Raw genomic sequence first — 17,862 nt, 5'->3', positions numbered from 1 at the left:
TCACACCTCAACAATGCTTGTCAATCAGGCTTTGAACAGCCCGCTGCTTGAAGTCTCATGTACAGAAGTGGACTGTGAATGCAGACGTATAAAAAACAAGAAAAGCATGTTTACCTGACTCTTGTTGTTGTTTTGTTCTCCTCACTGCCCTCTAGCTTTGGTTTCCTGCAGCTAACAGCTGTGACTTAGTTATATTGTAATATGAAACACATTATATCCCATTTTATAAGCCAGTTTTGACCGTTTTCCTCTGGCCTTATCAGAAAGGCCATGTTATAGCTCATGTTATAAACACCTGTATTCTTTTAATAATCATTTGTTGAACTGCTGCAGCTGTAACCTCATGCGGCAGAGGATGATGGTTAAACGCCAAAATAAAGTTTATCAGTAGCTCAAGTAAAGTTATAACTAACATAGCTAACATTAGCCACCACAAGCTACTGTTTTTCAATTAAATGTTAATTTGTGGAAGAAAGACTATGTTATCTTCTCTCAAACGTTACATAGTGTCACTTTGACACTGGATTTGAGCCACTGGGTTCGAGGATAAAGGAAAAAAAAGATCTTTCCCGGCTAATTGCATGTCACAGAGGAGATTTATGCAGACAGGCTGACGCTTCATAAGCTCATTGTGTTTCTTAAATTTGACATCTTATTTGGCATGTTGTGCAGCCTGCTTGACCGGGAGATTCCAGTACTGCATGTAGGCCTCTTTCACACTGTGCTCATAGTAAACTCAGTGGGAGTTGGTAGGGAGTCTGAATGAGTCATGGTGCAGAGCAGCACTGCACTCTTCGGTCATACAAGTTGGGCAAGTTCTAAACCTTTTGACTCTGCTATCAGATATATCACTGCAAACTAATAAAACCAGTTCAATGTCTTAAATATTCTGTTGTGATGGAGCCCATAATGCTCACAATATTAAGGAGTAAAAAATTTCAGCATTTATTTATCGGCTAATAACATATATGCATGGAACAGAACCATTACATTCCTATTCATAACATATAGGCAAATATGTATATATATATATATGTATGTGTGTGTGTATATATATATATATGTATGTATATATATATATATATATGTATATATATGTATATATATATATAAACACATATATATACACATATATACATATACATATGTATACATATGTATACATATATATACACACATATATGCATATATATATACCTATATATACACACATATATACATATATATAAACATATACATACATATACATATATACATATACACATGTATACATATACACATATATACATATACATACATATATAGCATATACATATACACATGTATACATATACACATATATACATATACATACATATATAGCATATACATATATGTACATATACATATATATATATGTACATATACATATATATATATGTACATATACATATATATATGTACATATACATATATATATATATATATATATATACATACATATATATATATATATATATATATATATATATATATATATATATATATATATATATATATATATATATATTGCATCACAGTAAATGTTTAAAAAACACTGCATGCTTTCTCCTCAAATAACTAAATAATCCTTAAAGTGTTTTCTATAAGCACTTTTATTCAAAGAGACATCCATAGTCAATAAAGAAAGAAGAAAATAACAGTTTTTTTTTCCTTTTATTATCTTTTCACTCCTGAGTGCGATCACTCAATCCCTTGTTGCATAAAAGAGTCCCCATCGCTGGTCTCCACTGTTGGAACGTCCCAGTTTTTCCCTCCATCCATTTACTATTGCAAAATAATCTTCTTCTGAGAATTCCTGCAGGGGACGGAGGCAGGTATGAGGAGCAGTCACGCAAAGAATTCAGAGAGAAATTTTGGTTCAGTTGGTTGTATAAGGTGAAAGGTTGTGCATGCTCACCTGAATGAATTCATCCTTGATGGCCTCTGCTCTCTGCAGCTCTGTCTTTATCACCTTGATGAACTGGGCTGTCCGGTCTTCTGGCAGAACATTGCAGAAACCAGCTTCTTCAAGGAACTACAGCAGCAACACATCCACAGAGCACATAGTCACACCATCTGCATTTGGGCTGTCTGCACAGAGGACTCTGACTTTTAGGAGTTACCCAATACGATAATCTGGTTGCTTCAGACACAAGTTTTCACCTCTGAACACTGCTAAGCAGCAAAGCTTTAACACATCCATCTGGTGTGCAAACACACATCTAAACGAGAGTTGTTTTGGGGCTTGTTAAATAGAAATAATGAACATTAAATAGTATGCAAACCTTTAATATCAGAAGATCTTATCTTCAAAGCTTAACTTGTTTCATATCAACAGGCAAAACAGTTACATGATCATACTTATTATATTGAGTGTTTTAGCTCATTTATCTCATCAAAAAAATAATTTAGGGCATTTTATGCATTTATTAGATAGCTAAAAGTACAGAGAGAGGAAACAAGGAGAAAGACATGACATTCTTTTGGTATCTTTTTTCCACTAGTTATACTTTGTTTCTTTCTGGCCTGAGGAACAGTGTAACAACTGTAGCAATATTACAGAGCATTGCACTGCAGAGTGCGGACAGAAGAGCAGGATATTATTCATAGTAGACAAACTATATAATAGTGACATTGCTTATTCTGCCAAAGATATCTTTGCTCATAATTTTATTCATAAGCCACAGTATAAGCCAGTATGGATATATGTGTGATAAGCTGATATTGGCTGATATAAATGTATATATTGGACGGTTCATTGTGTGAACAGACTTTTCAGTCAGCAATAATCTGTTTGCTAATCATCTCATCACATATTGGTAAAGAGGACCGAAGAGACAACACTCCCCATAGGGCACTGTTGTCCTTTCACAAACTATTACATGATAACGCTCTGCTGAATACTAACCAGGCGGCAATCTTCGTGTCTGAGCATGGAGGCCAACCAGGAAGTGCCTTAAGCCTGCAATTCACCGAAAATTCCAGCAGGGGGCGCTAAGTTTGGCTGGGAAAAAAATCTTCCCATTCATTTCAGTGCAAAATTTTAAAACTTCTCACTTGATTTATTAGCTCAGAATTTTTTTTCAGGATAACACTATGGTCTCAATCGCTAGTAAAAAATGATCTTCAAGACAATTTGATATCAATAGTTCTAATAATGGCCCCATTTAGAAGAAAATAGAAGATAAAGAATCGTATGATTTGGGGCGTGGCTACAGGTCACTGACAAGGCGAGCCGTCATCAGGACAGAAGCAGAACAATGCGTATCCACGGCAACGAGTCAATAAAGTTATATATAACCTTGTATAGATAGAAAAGAGGACGTTTACCGATTTGGTCTCATAACTTTGACCCTTTCACACTGTATTTTCACTTAATGACAGTTTATTTGAATGTTTTGTTCAGTAAAAATGTCTTGTTCAGCGTTTGGTTGGACTAACAGACACTCCAAGGAGTCGCTGCTCAGTTTTCTGAGGTAAGAAAGATACATTTTGTTTTTGTTTTTTGCTAGCCAAAACTAACATCCCAGTTAATGCTCCAGTTAATGCTAACATGAATTAGCAGCGGCTTCTCTCAGTCGGGTTAAGGTGTAGAGAGGCTGTAGTCAGTGATCAGATCCCTCTCCTCCTCCACAGTCCAAATATGGTCTGCTCCGCGTAACGGAAACAAGATGGCGATGCATGATGGCGACGAGTATAACTCCACAAGTCCACAAACCAATGGGTGAAGTCAATGTGACTACGTCCATTATTTCTATGCAGTCTGTGATACTAACCTTGCCATACTGTGAGGGTGTATGGAGGACGTAGCCTCTCTGTTTGACGTAGGCCTCAAACACCGGCGTCCAGGGCTTCTCCCCGCAGCAGTAATCACTGATAAGCAACTTGCCCCCAGGCTTTAACCACGACTGGACACAAAGAACATGGAGAATTAAAAAGTGAGACAGTAAAATTCATAAAGTCACATAAAAGGTAATAGTTTCCCAAAAGATATATCAACATAACACAAATATATTGCTCTGATTACATTTTTGCATGTGTTTTACAAGTTTTGCCACATTTCTATGGATAGGAATGGCATAAAAAGAATAGATCTTTCAAAAATATGAAAATAAATATAGAAATATAAGGAGAGACAAATAAGCTAAATAAATAATTTAATATAAATGTGGACTTATAGAGATGAATAAATAAAATAATTAAGAAATGTGGTAATAAAAAGAAAAAAATATACAATAAGGGCAATTTTAAGCATTTTCATTCATTTTGAAGTGTATTTGTTCATTTTTTTCTGTACATATTTTTTTTGAATATGTATATTTTTGAATTTATATTCTAAAAAAACAAAACATTTTCATATTTTGCATGTATGTTCCTTCCTTCCTTTATATATTTACAGATTTATTTTCAAGAACACAAAAGTCCCAAACTTGGTGTCGTCTTCTTAATATATTCCTAAAACTCACTTTTATGTTATTGCCTTTTCTTCACCTTCTACTTATTTGAAATTGTTTTTATTATTCGTTTTTTATTGCCTTGTGTTTTATTGTCCAGCACCTTGTAACCTTGTTTTGAAAGGTGCTTTACAAATAAAAGTTATTATTTTTATGGTGCTGCTCTGATACATTTAATCTCCAAGCTACAAATTCAAACAGAACTTTGGAAATCAATGAAATAACTTAACTTTTCTGTTTAAAGTTTGAGAAAATGCTCACATGGAAGCGTTTGAAGAGCGCCAGTTTGTCATCTATGTGCAGGATTGTGTCTCTGCTGTAGATCACATCAAAGGAACCTTCTGGAAACGACCTCCGAGTGGCATCAGCAACCTCAAACTGGACCTGAAGAAGAGACCATGTCATTACTAATTAAAAAACAAAAACAAACTATTTTCTGTGGTGTTTGGGAGCATTTAGACGTACTGATGGCAGCTTCTCCTTGATCGCCCTCTCCATGGCGATTTCCACCATGTTGTCTGACAGGTCCAGGCCAAGCACCTCAACTCCAAAGGTCTGAAGAGGTAAATAATCATTCCATCATTATAAAATCATCATTATTGGTATAAATCACCTTAACTACGGCAGACTCCTTGGCTCCTACCTTTGCCATGTAGAAGTCTCCTCCACCAATACCACAGCCGACATCCAGAACCTTCTGACCGGGCTTCAGGTTCAACAGGTCCACAAACTCCTGTCAGCACAATAAAACGGTTCATTCTTTAGTTCAATCAAAGAAATAAAGCTCCATACTTCTGTATTTAAGTGTTCTGTATCTCAATTGCTGGAGAAATAAGGACGAATATGATGAAGAAACTGAGGAGTGTTGAAGAGTTTATTTAAATATTTGTTGTTATTTCATTCAAAACACACAATAAAATAAGTTATTTATTTATTTATTTATCCTGCAGTGGGGAAATTTAGTCGTCACAGCAGCTCAAGCTGCAGACAGGGGGGTTTACAAAAAACAGAGGGGGACAGACTGGAATTTCTGGCCTTGAACAGAAAGCATTTTTGGCAAAACCATTCAAAACACTTCAAGGTCAAAATTTTGGTGCATGAGGCATGGAGAGAGGACACATTAAAGAGAAGAAAGCACAGCATCTTGAACAAAACTTTCAGAAGAGGAGCAGAGGAAACAGGAGGGGAGAGGAGTATCTGCTGATAAAGCTGTTACAGTAAAGACTGCTGTTGATGAAGAAGGTCATTCGTAGTATTTGTTTGATAGCGAGACCCTTCCACTGCACTTTCCACCCTGTGAGGCTGTATTTAGGTACAGCTGTTTTAGTTATCTGTCAGTTCATTTTGGGAAAACCAACATTTTCTTTCAGAATTCAACGTAACATGGAGTAAGTAATTTACAGGTACATCTCAATAAATTAGAAAAAGTATTTAACGGTTATCCTGATGTAATGTTTGCAGCAAATTTCATGGCAAAATGGACCTTTTGAGATATTTCAAAGTGGAACAAAGTGGTGGACCTGAGTGGAACTCTTTGGTGTTCTCCAGCCTTTATTCCTACCTTGGTGGTGCTGTGCCCGCCCGTGCTAACGTAGCCCGCGCCGAACATTTTCTCGTATCGCAGGATGCCGCGGTTGGTGTACTGCTGGTTGTCCAGGAACTGCTGGAAGGTGCTGAATCCGTTCTGAGTGCTCGAGGAGCGGGGAACTTTCTCCAGAAGCCAGCAGATCTGATTTGGATTGTTTTTCATCTGGAAGAGGGCAAGGACGAGGAGAAAGAAAAGGGTTAACTTCACGTCCTCACGAACAGATACGTCTTCTGTTTCATGCCTAAAGTTTTACTAGAAGACTTAAATAACTTTACCTCAACATAGGCTTCAACTTTCTTTTTAAACACAATGTCGAAACCAAACATTTGGCCGCCCTCTGGCTCCTCCAGTTGTATGGATGATACCACTTGGCTGTATTCTGCTTCTGTGCGGTAGCAGGTGGGGTTGAAGTCCCTCTTGGAGTCACCTTTTTAGAAAGTAACAAATTAAAATGCATCCTTCACCTTTAGTGTATTTGTGAACCAGAATAAATTGGCTGCTGTTGCTGAACTTTCACGATCAAGTGAGAAAGATGCATGTTTGTACCTGACCGGTGGTTGCAGGACTCTCTGAAGAAAAGAAAGCCACCGGGCCGCAGCCAGCCCAGCGCCTTCTGTATGAAGGAATTCAGCTCCTCGTTGCTCAGGTACATCAGCAGCCAGTTGGAGAAGACAAAGTCAATACTGAGGGGAACAATAATGGATGCATTAGAATACATTTAATAGCTAAGATAGGTTTGTTTCCTGTCTGTTTTCAGTGCAGAGTTTAAAAATACCCTACATATGATCTGAGGGTCAGTAAATCCAATGGCTGTAAGGAGGTACTTGTACATTACTGTCCGTCATTCATTCTTCACCAACCTACTGGTACTGTGAAGCTCTAGTAGGGGTGTGCCATATCGTATCGTTCACGATAATATCGGTATTTTTTTATTTATGGTTTAAAAAAATGCATATCGTGATATTGGCAACATTCCTACTTCTTGATGTAGTGGTTAAAGTTGTTTTAATCACAAAAAGCTACTTAGTCTCTGTCGCTAAACAAATGCAGCTTTCAAAATAAGAGCACAGTGTGTTAACAGAATCCACCACAGAACTTACAAGAAGACTGTCAAAACAAGATGCCTTAAATAAAACATACAAGAACCTTTATTCTCCTTTACAAAATGTCATTAAAATATGCCCCCGGAACCCCTAAATGGTTATTTTTATTATTTGCTCATACTCGAGTCAAGAGTAATTTTTTTTGTATTTGGCAACTGTTGAGATTTGCACTTCAAACTACATTTTAGATTTTTATTTATTTATACAGACTAAAAAAAATCATATTTTCTTATTACTTATCTTTTTAAGTATTTCGTAATATCGTCAAGAATATCGGTATCGCAAAAATAGCCTGAAATATCGTGATATTCTTTTAGGGCCATATCGCCCACCCCTAAACTCTAGTACATCAGCAGATAAATCCTCCGCTAAATTAAAACTTCAAATCAATGAAATGATCACCATATTTCCTATAGAGGAGTGTTAATTTTATCATTAACATTTGTCGAGGCATTAAATAAAAAACTACAATGCAATGCAATCCATCCAATAATTATTAATAAAAAAACCCAATCTGGATCAAAGTGTTGGACAGCATGAAGAAGAACTGAAGATATATGAAGTGTTGCTAGTCATAGATATCTTAACACGCACCTGTTTTCGGGGATTTCCAGCTTTGTGACGTCAGCTTGGATGAAGGTAGCGTTGCTGTGGTGGCCATTGTCCTGCCTGTTCCTCTCCACAAAGCTTTCCATGAAGTCCACAGCCGTCACGTGGCCAGCCTTCGTCAGCAGGTGGCTGGTGAACCGCCTGTAGAGACAAATCAGTGTAAACCTATTAAGTCATCTTTATTAACCCTTTATCAGGCGAAGAACCGTATTTGGTAACTTCAGCGGATATCCAAAATAAAAAATAAAAATATTTTGAGAAAAAAGTTGCAAATTTACAAGATTAAAGTGGCAGATCTACAAGAAAAAAGGTTGCAGATTTAAAAGATTTAAAGTAGCAAATCTGCGTGGAAAAAAGTCACAGATTTATGAGAAAGAAGTGGGAAAAAAAAGCAACTTTTCTTGCAGATTCACCACTTTAAATCTCGTAAATCTGCAACTTTTTTCACACAGATTTGCCACTTTAAATCTCGTAAATCTGCAACTTTTTTTCTTGTAGATTTGCCACTTTAATCTAGTAAATTTGCAACTTTTGTTGCATGTATTAGCTACAGTAGATGGTCGGCATGCCCTTAGTTTGGAGAAGCAGACAGGAGGATCTGCACTGTGCTGCTACATTGTGTGTTAACATACACAAATTATAATTTGCGTATTATTATATTATTATTATATTATATATGTTACGTAGGTTTTTGTATCATGCATTTTATCTTCACAGACTTGTATAGCAGCTCTTGTTTCTCATTTATAACGAACATGATAGAAATATTATTATTTTTTATTTATTTTTTGGCCCTTTTTTCAAATTTATGTGATATTAATAGAGATACAGAGTGAAAGGGGGAGACAGGGGAGGGGAGGACATGCAGGAAAGGGCTCTGAGCCGGATTCGAACCCGGGCCCACTGCATTGCTCGGACTGAACCTCTATGGTATTTAGTCTACCTGAACACAGATCTAATTTTAAACAAATAATCGTGTATGTATCTCAAAGTTGAACTGTTCTTCTATAAGTTGAAATAAACACAGTGGCCCACCTTAAAAAACTATGTATAGAATCAGATAGGACTGAAGCCAGCAGACGCCATTCACAAAAACAGTAATTACACCTTACATAACATGGGAGGTGCTAGTCAGCTGCTGCCTGCCCAAAATTTTGTTTATGAGCTGTACATTGCTCAGCTTCTGTGTCTGTCCTCCTGCCTGCTTCTGCAAAAGTGGGAGCATGCTGACTGCCATCTACTGCAGTTCTGCAAATCTAGGTAATTCACTGACTATGGATAGGTGCCTCATATACCCTCACTTCAACATATCCAAACAACCTCTTTAACCCTTTATCAGGCAAAGAACTATATTTGGTAACTTCAGGTAATATTTAGAGAAAAAAGTTGCAAATTTACTAGATTAAAGTGGCAAATCTACAAGAGAAAATGTTGCAGATTTAAGAGATTTAAAGTGGCAAATCTGCACGAAAAAAGTTGCAGATTTACAAGAAAAAAGTGGGAAAAAAGCAACTTTTTTCTCCCAGATTCACCACTTTAAATCTCATAAATCTATGCATTTTTTTCTCGAAATATTATTTTTGTATGTTTTTTTTTTTTTACACATTCTGGCAGTATGTAATATCCTCCAATATTCTCTAGGGTTGAAATTTGGAATTTGCAAGAATTTCAATGAGTGCTCTATTAAGGGTTAAATGCAGAAGCAAATATTGTTTTACGGCAACATCAGAAACATAAACTAGTCACCTGAATTTGAAAACGTCTGCTAAAAACCCCCTTAAGTTAAATAAGAGACCCTGAAAACTCTGCTCACACACATCCGCTACCACAGCCGGTCGGATGCAGCTGCAGGCTCACCCGATGCCAGCTCCCAGCTCCAGCACTCTGGATCCAGCCAGGCAGGGCAGCATGGACAGGATCTCGGGCAGCTCCTGTTTGGTCAGCTCCCTCGCTTGAGAGTCCAGCATCATCTCCTCCACCGTGGCACCCCGGGAGTGCTCCTTCCAGAACTCTGTCATACTGCTGCGAGCTGCGAAGCACAATTAATATATCAGCAAAAAAACAGCTGGACACAAACTTATAATTAACTATTTATTATCACAGGAGGTTGGCGGCCATGACCCTTTACTGCTTGGTAAAAAAAAGAAGTGGTAACACTTTACAATAACCAACTAAGTAATATTTATAGATGGTTTATAGACCAATTATTAACCATTTACAAAGTGCTATACATATTTAATATGAGTGCAACTAAAACTATTAATGAACTATTAATTATAATGTAATTGTGTGTTAATGGTAAAGTAACTCTAGACTTACATTAATATACCATCTATTTGCCATTTATAAATGATGTAGTTAGTTAAACATTAATAAATTATGTATTTACCATTCTAAATGGTCTATATACGGTTTATAAATGATGATTAAACATTAATAAACTATCTGTTTACCATTTATAAATTATGGTTATTGTAAAGTGTTACCCAAAAAGTAAAGAAGACCACAACTACTACTATCTGTGGAATATGTGGCAAAGTTCAAGGACCCCTGCCTGTGAATCATCTATCACACAGTTCAGAAACAAAAACCAGAATTCAACATGTTTATCTTGTCCTTACATTAACAGAAAAAGTGTAACCAGTTGTTTGGACAAAGCAGTGAACTGTACTTTAAACTTTAAAAGTGATCTTTCACAGAGATGAATTTTAATACATAACTTTTGAGGTAAAATGATTTAAACACACATTAACCGTTAAAATCAGATGGAGCAAACAAGCATAAAACAATACACAGATGTTGTATGCTGTGTAGATTTCCCCAGAATCTAGCAGTTTCATATTCAACTTCCTCTCTGTCATCATTTCAGATATTTTGCATGTCTGTCAGCATGTCGTATTTTCCATTTTAATGTTGTTTTTTGTTAAACTTGCTTTGTCAAAAAGGGAGCTTGATGGAAAAACAGGGCTACTGTAAATGTGGAAAAGAAAAAAGAAATGCCCTAAAAATACAAATATTCATATTAAAGTCATTTATCAACAAAGCAGAAGCACATTGTTTTGTACCTGCAGATGATGCAATAAGCTCAGGACATGACAAGTGTTAATGTCCTTCATGTGAAAAATAGGAACAACAACAAGAAATAGAACAATGTTTAAATCAAGGACAAACTTACAACTTTTCCCCTTTTTACAACGTTCCTCATCTTCTGCTGCCTTACATCCACACACTCCCCATAAATCATGCTTTGCTTAGCTTCCAGCAGCTCTAACCTCCAGCTTCAGTGAAAAGATGATCACTGAGGTGAACTACAAGTACACACAACCCTGAACCCGGCTACACACTACACACGAGGATGACAATTCAAGCAGACAAAATGCAGCAGGGATCATTTGACAGCTGAAAACTCTCAGTCAAACCACTGACACATTCCAGCACAGTGATCACAGTAGGATTACTTCCACCAGCCGAGTGGACAGTTTGCACCAAACAACATGTGGCAGCTTCCACAAAGTCCAAACATCAGTAGCTCAAAGACACGTTTCAATCACGTCTTCACGCCAGTAAAACAACCCACATTTACTCTGCTCATACCTTTCTCCATTGTGCTCTCTGGATGATTTAAGTTATTATAAAGTTATTCTACAGTGTTCAGTCGTCTGGCAATTAAGGATGGATTATAAGAGGGTTACTATGAGTAAACCCTGGCTGACAGAGTGAAGGGTCCAACGTTTGTGGCAGCCCTTTAAATATGAGGACGCGTGGAGGAGAGAGTCGCCAGGTGGGTGACTGGCCATTAGGACATGAGGGCAGGGCAGGGGAGGGAGTGCGCATGAACAATCATATAGGGACAAGGGTCTGCAGACTGCAAGGGGCGCGTTTATGGACGTGAATCCCCCGACAGTGTGCGCACAGAATAACCTCCCAATGAGAGACCTGAGTGTCGTCAGCCCGCAGATAAGTTAGTGTGTCAGTGATGCACACTCACGATTGCCGGTTTGTGTTGAATGGTGAAGTTGTGTGTGTGTCCAGGCGGCGGTCTCCCCTCACCGGCTCCCGGATCACCGCGTCTCAGTTGTGCTGACTAGCAGGAAATGCGCCGATTGCGCAACATTGCCTCATGGTGCAGCTGAAAACCTCCGCGCTGTTAAGGTGGAGAGAGAGGGTTGCTGAGTTTTTTTTTTTTTATTTTTTACAAACTATAGCCAGTGGCGGTTCTAGACCAGTTTTACTCTGGGGGCCAAGCAGGGGCCAGTGTTTAATCAGAGGGGCACATTAAAAAACGCCAAAGGTGATATTTAAGCATTCAAATCTTTATTTTAGGTTATTTAAAAACCTCTAATTTAAGTATATTTGGAAGATACAAATACATTGATTGAAACAATGAGACCTACCAACTATAACAATTATTTTTGTACGACAATGACATTTCTCATTTTTGTGCATAATTACTTTTTTTCTATTTTGAAAGTGCAGTACAGTGAGAATTGTCTTTTCTTTATATATACACAAGCTTTTATTGCACAATTCAACTATTATACAGTGTACACAATCCGGGTTCATTTTGTGTACAATGAGATATTGTTTGAACAAAAAATAGGTAAGAATTGTTCAATCATTCATTGATATAAATTGATCATTTTATTATTAATTTGACACAGGGGCCACAGCAGGGGCCAAAGGCTTCTTCACAGGAGCAGTGGCCCCTGTAGGCCCCTGTGTAGAACCACCACTGATTATAGCGCAAAGATGGCAGGCTTGTAGGGTGCAACTGTGAGGCATAAATGCTTTCTGATTTCTTTCTGATTCTGATTGCGATAAAAATTCTTAATAGGCTATGTCTAAATTATTCTTATGATAATTAAAATGTATTGTTTTTGACCCACAGTTGAACAAATGAGATGTTTGGGATCACAGGAGTCTACAGGTGGTTAGGTTTGGACTTTAACACTGCAAATGCTTTCAGTAAAGTTTGGGCGATACATCATCCATGTGTTTAGGAGAGAAAAAGCAAGTAGTGAAAGTGTAGTGAGACAAACATTTTTGGGTTAACACTATTTCATGAAGCGTGTTAAGTTGTGACTAAGGGCTCATACATATTTTACAGCCTCTTTGTAGATCAATTGGGACATAAGCTAGTAGTAGTAGCTAGTTACTGAGTTGATTTTAATTTCCAGGTTGTGAAAAAAATCCTCAATAAAGGTCTTAAATATACGATGGCGTATTAGCGCCAAGTATGAAAAAATAAATGGACCCGGGAGGAGGGGGATGCTATTTTGAGAAAAAGGACGCAAATTTACGACATTCAAGTGGCAAATCTACAAGAAAAAAGTTGCAGATTTACTAGAAAACAGTGGCAAATCTATGAGAAAAAAAGCATCAGATTTATGAAAAAAAAGTCAAAGAAATAGTGTTTTCTATTTGTCAAGGAACCTCAAAATCTGCAACTTTTTTTGTACAGATTTGCCACTTTAAATCTCATAAATCTGCGACTTTTTTTTCTTGTAGATATGCCACTTTAATCTAGTAAATTTGCAACTTTTTTCTCGAAATATAACCTGAAGTTACCAAATATAGTTCTTTGCCTGATAAAGGGTTAACTAAGAATTAATGATTAAAGGATTACTGTCAGGAGTTCGACAGCAGGGTCCTCCAAGATAAATTGTTGGAGGTTGTCAGCGCTCAATGTACAGCTTCACCTGCTGTAGTGTGGGCGCCTTGGCTTAATCAAACCTACAGAACAACACATACGGGTCGTCAGCCAGTTCTCTGCACTGTGAGTAGGTGAGTTTCTTGTAGCTGGTGATTTATATATTTGTAGTATAACTCCTCTCAGCTCCTCACAGTTCCTTTGTCAGTGTGTCGGTGAGTCTGTAGGCCTCTTCTTGACCTGGTGACGCTGCCTGAGTCAGGCTTTGATGCGCCACTGTTGTGTCTCTGCCAAGTTTTGCAGAGAACAGATACACCAATAACTGTACAGAGACAGCCTGAAAAGGAGGGCCTTGGTCCGGTTCCAGATGAACTTTGGTGTGGTCTGATTTTAGTGAGCCAACCACAAGATTTTAGGAGAGTAGATATGATGCAAGAATATCTTGTGTCTCTAGTATAGAACCAATGACCCTGAGTACAGGTATTAAAGTGACCTATGATAGTTTAAAGGTACCCTGTGGAATTTTTTAACCACTGAGACCACACATTGAAAAACATTTCTCTATAGAACACAGGGTGATGCAAGGCATCCCTGTATTCTTGATTCTAAACCTCTATTTTTTCTTTTTTTTCCTGTGAGGTTTGCTCTGGCTCCAAGTCAGATTCACCAAACTCTCTCGGCTGGATCATTTTTTGTAAAGTGCTTGTTTCAGCGACTTGAGTTGCATTTATATGTATGAAAAGCGCTATATAAATAAAGTTTGATTGATTAATTGATTGTCAAAAAAACCTCCACCCATTTCAAATGTAATCAGATGATTGATTAAGCATTATCAGCGTTTATCAGCATATAAGGTAAGGCAGGTAGGGGCCTGGTGCACCTGTTGAGAAAGTCGTCATTAGTTGCAGTTTCCTTGCAATTATGATACAAAACCATTTCTAAGGTTAGGGCAAAACATTCCTGGTTAGGTATTAGAAATGATAATTCTAAAAGTTAAATACATGCATGTAAATGCCTAAAGCTAAGGTGTTACAAGGACAACACCCATTTAATCACCTAAGAACATTAATACTATTCATTTTAAAGGTAGCAGAGTGAGGTGTAAGGATTACACAGGGCTGTTATCTAACAGCTGGATTCACTGTCGTATGAGCAGAATGCAAAGAGAGAGTGGGAAGACAGTGAGGGATCACATCATTCTAACAGCACTAATCCTTCTAGTTGTTTTATTTCCTTCTGTACTCCCCAGAACCAAAAGTGGCTGTTAGTTATCTCCATTGAGTCGATGGAGTTTCATTATTTTTACTATGCTGTCAATGCAACTTTATAGGAAATAACACCTTGGTTCAGAATCAAAATCACCTTTATTGTGTTACTCATTGAGTAACAAGTGCTAGGACAACGAAATTAGCCATCTCCCCGTCCAAACGTATACTTAAACACACATACAATATGAGAAAGAGGTGGAGAGGACAGGGAGACAGGGATGAAAGAAAAGAAATACAGCACAATGTGAGGAGAGGGAAGGAGGAAAACATTTTTTTTTCTACAAACAACAAACACTGCAAAGATTAATAAATATTTGATACAAACATATTGTTGCATTTACAAAATGAATGGAAAAGAACTGCTTTTGGTTAAAAAAAAAAAAGAACACTGTGTGTGTGTGTGTGTGTGTGTGTGTGTGTGTGTGTGTGTGTGTGTGTGTGTGTGTGTGTGTGTGTGACATCTTGTGAGTTTGACCTTTTGCACAGTTCTGACATGATCACATCCAAAGTTCATAAAAAGCAGACTGACCTGGATGATCTGAGCAGGTGGTTAGGGACAGCGTGGCTTGGAAAGTCCCGATACATGCTATGCTCAATATAATATATAATAAAAGTGTTTCAGGCACGATAATGTGAATACAGGTATTTACTGTGCATGGGCAAAGGAATATGCCACCTAGTCATGAATTAATAAATTACAGTTGCTCATACATGTTGCTGCAATTTGGTGGATTTGAATTGTAGTAACTATTTTGGAAATTGCAACAATTATAAAGTGGATTTGAGGAAAAAACAATATTCATTAAATAAGGCAGGGCTGGTGGAAGAAGTATTCCCTTACTTAACTAAAAGATCTAACACCACACTGTGAAATAACTTCACTACAAATAAAAGTCCTGCATTCAAAACTTACTTCAGCAAAAGTACAAAAGTATCAGCATCAAAATGTAAAGTTTGAAAAGTAAAAGTACTCTTTATGCAGAATGGACCCACTCATTTTGTTATATTCTAATTATTATTAGATGAATTCTCTTGATGCATTTATCCAAGCAGAATCTTCATTTTCTCAAGGTAGGACTCATTTAAACTACTTTACTGTTATGAGGAAAAAAAGAAAGAAAGACAAGTCTAATCACTTTAACTTGATCATGTTTTCTATGTTAAATCTTGACTTGAAAAGTATCTTAAGCTGATGGCTTAATGTTGTGGAGTAAAAAGTACAACATTTGCCTCAAAATGTAGTGAAGTAGAAGTATAAAGTTACATAAAATGATAATACAAGTACCTGTAGTAAGTAAGTAACTGTACTAGTGTATATGTGCTTAGTTACATTCCACCACTAGCCAATAAGGTTTTCAGTTCAAATATTTTGTGCAGGCCTATACATTTTTTTAAATTAAAAAATATACTGGCTCATTATATTTCTCATATTTCTTGTCCTAAGACAGTTTTATGAGTCTGATGTGCACTACAGCTGGTATTACAGTTTGTTTCTCGATACAACAAACCCACACATTGGTAGGAGGATGCACCTTCAGTCAATAGAAATGTTTTAATGTATTTAATTGGTAGAAAACTATTCAGACAATGTGGTAAGAAATGATTACCATGACCTTCCTCACTGTTACAGAATAGAATCAGACCAAATGATCAAACTGAGGTTTAGGAGGATGAAACAATTTTCAAAGTACATTTTCAAGACTGAATGTCCCACAGCAGTGAAGAGCCTGTAAATGATTATTCACAGTGATAATATTGACACACTTGTTGCGAAAGACTCATTTCTTAATCTTGAATATGTCTACACAGTGTCCTGGAAGCGTAAATTACATTTAGAGCGGATGTTTGTTGTCTGATTACTGCTGGTTCACCCAGAACTCAAGCAGGAGGTTTTCCTGTTCAGGAGGAGCAGCATGTGAAAGACAGTGTAGGTATATTGACTGATCTCCCTGGTGTATGATAAAAATGCCACAACATTTCAGGACTTTCAAAAATAAATGTTAACACAACATCCTGCACAGTGACAAATGAAAAGAAGAAACTAACCCCAACCTTAACCCTAAACACTGAAAGGTTTTGAGGATGAATGTGTTTTGGATGGACTTTTGGTGATTCATAGTCAATTAGTATAGAAAAAAAGGATGTGTCACTCATAATGTTCTGCTGTGTTGTGATCGTATCTTGGGTTCATTTGTGAATTTGAACTGATGTGGATTAAATGCAGCAGCATATACATCGAGCTCCATCTTATCTCTCTGATAAGAACAACCAGAGATCTCCCCTCCATTTTAAATCTCTCCCAGGATTCTCAGCATTTATGACCCCTACAGATGAGTTCACTGGTCAGGAGACCGATGACACCGGAGGTGTTCTACTATAAGGAGCCAGTACTCCTTATCTCCACCCTCTTTCTTTCTCCACCCCTCCCCAGAGCAGCAGCATCTCTTCTAGTCTAGTTTTATGACCCTTTGTGTAATGACACACACACACACACACACACACACACACCACTTTCCTCTCTTTTGTTTGTAATTATATTCATTTGTATTTATAATCAGTGTTCCAAATTGATAGTTTAGTAACTTTATGGGAATGATTTTGGTGAATTGGCTATATTTTTCTCTGTTTTACAGAGTGGTGCACCCAACAATCTATGACTTGGAGCAAATCAGGTCATATCATTTTGTATAATTAATAATTATTTATGATAATTATTAATAATTTTGATAGCCATCTTACCACACTTTTGAGTGTCACTCAGGTTCATCCTTACATATTTGATATTTGATATCCTTATGGGAGGGATAGCATTTATGACAACGCCCTTTTATTCACATATTTGATGCCCTATGTAAGGTACCATTTATTCATAAAAGAGGCATCCCTAATTCCCAACAGCGGTCTCAAAATATTTTAACAGTGAATCAATAGAAATGTTTTCATGTATTTCACTGTGGTGAGAAATGATTGATGTGACCTTCCTCACTGTTAAAGAATACACTTGCACAACTGTTTCTTCATGAATAACAGTTAATACAACACTGACGAGAATTTAGAATTTAGAGCAGAAATACAGTGTTACTTCTACAGCAGCTACAAAAAAGCAAAATGTATGACCCTTAACATCCAGGAAAAACAAACTTATGTAAACCTAAATTAATTAGCATTT

At 37.0% G+C, this 17,862-nt stretch overlaps 1 protein-coding gene across 2 annotated transcripts; it reads right to left on the bottom strand.

Annotated features, from left to right (window-relative positions):
- Positions 1 to 1,636: 1,636 nt before the first annotated feature.
- On the bottom strand, positions 1,637 to 11,782 carry pmt (phosphoethanolamine methyltransferase). Of its 2 annotated transcripts, none has more exons than XM_059346958.1 (12): positions 11,764 to 11,782; positions 9,633 to 9,804; positions 7,761 to 7,916; positions 6,610 to 6,746; positions 6,339 to 6,490; positions 6,037 to 6,225; positions 5,119 to 5,208; positions 4,941 to 5,030; positions 4,737 to 4,859; positions 3,798 to 3,929; positions 1,940 to 2,056; positions 1,637 to 1,837 (listed from the first exon to the last, which is right to left on the bottom strand). In XM_059346958.1, exons 2-12 carry the CDS (start codon positions 9,791 to 9,793, stop codon positions 1,727 to 1,729), a joined length of 1,458 nt encoding a protein of 485 aa, XP_059202941.1. In that variant the 5' UTR covers positions 9,794 to 9,804; positions 11,764 to 11,782; the 3' UTR covers positions 1,637 to 1,726. The 2 variants fall into 2 exon arrangements, with proteins under 2 accessions (XP_059202941.1, XP_059202940.1); XM_059346957.1 differs by lacking the exon at positions 11,764 to 11,782 and adding an exon at positions 11,370 to 11,523 and having other exon boundaries at positions 1,638 to 1,837.
- Positions 11,783 to 17,862: the final 6,080 nt, after the last annotated feature.

Source organism: Centropristis striata, chromosome 12 (assembly GCF_030273125.1).
Source record: "Centropristis striata isolate RG_2023a ecotype Rhode Island chromosome 12, C.striata_1.0, whole genome shotgun sequence".
NCBI classification, from domain to species: domain Eukaryota; kingdom Metazoa; phylum Chordata; class Actinopteri; order Perciformes; family Serranidae; genus Centropristis; species Centropristis striata.
This window is presented reverse-complemented; position numbering and strand designations above follow the sequence as displayed.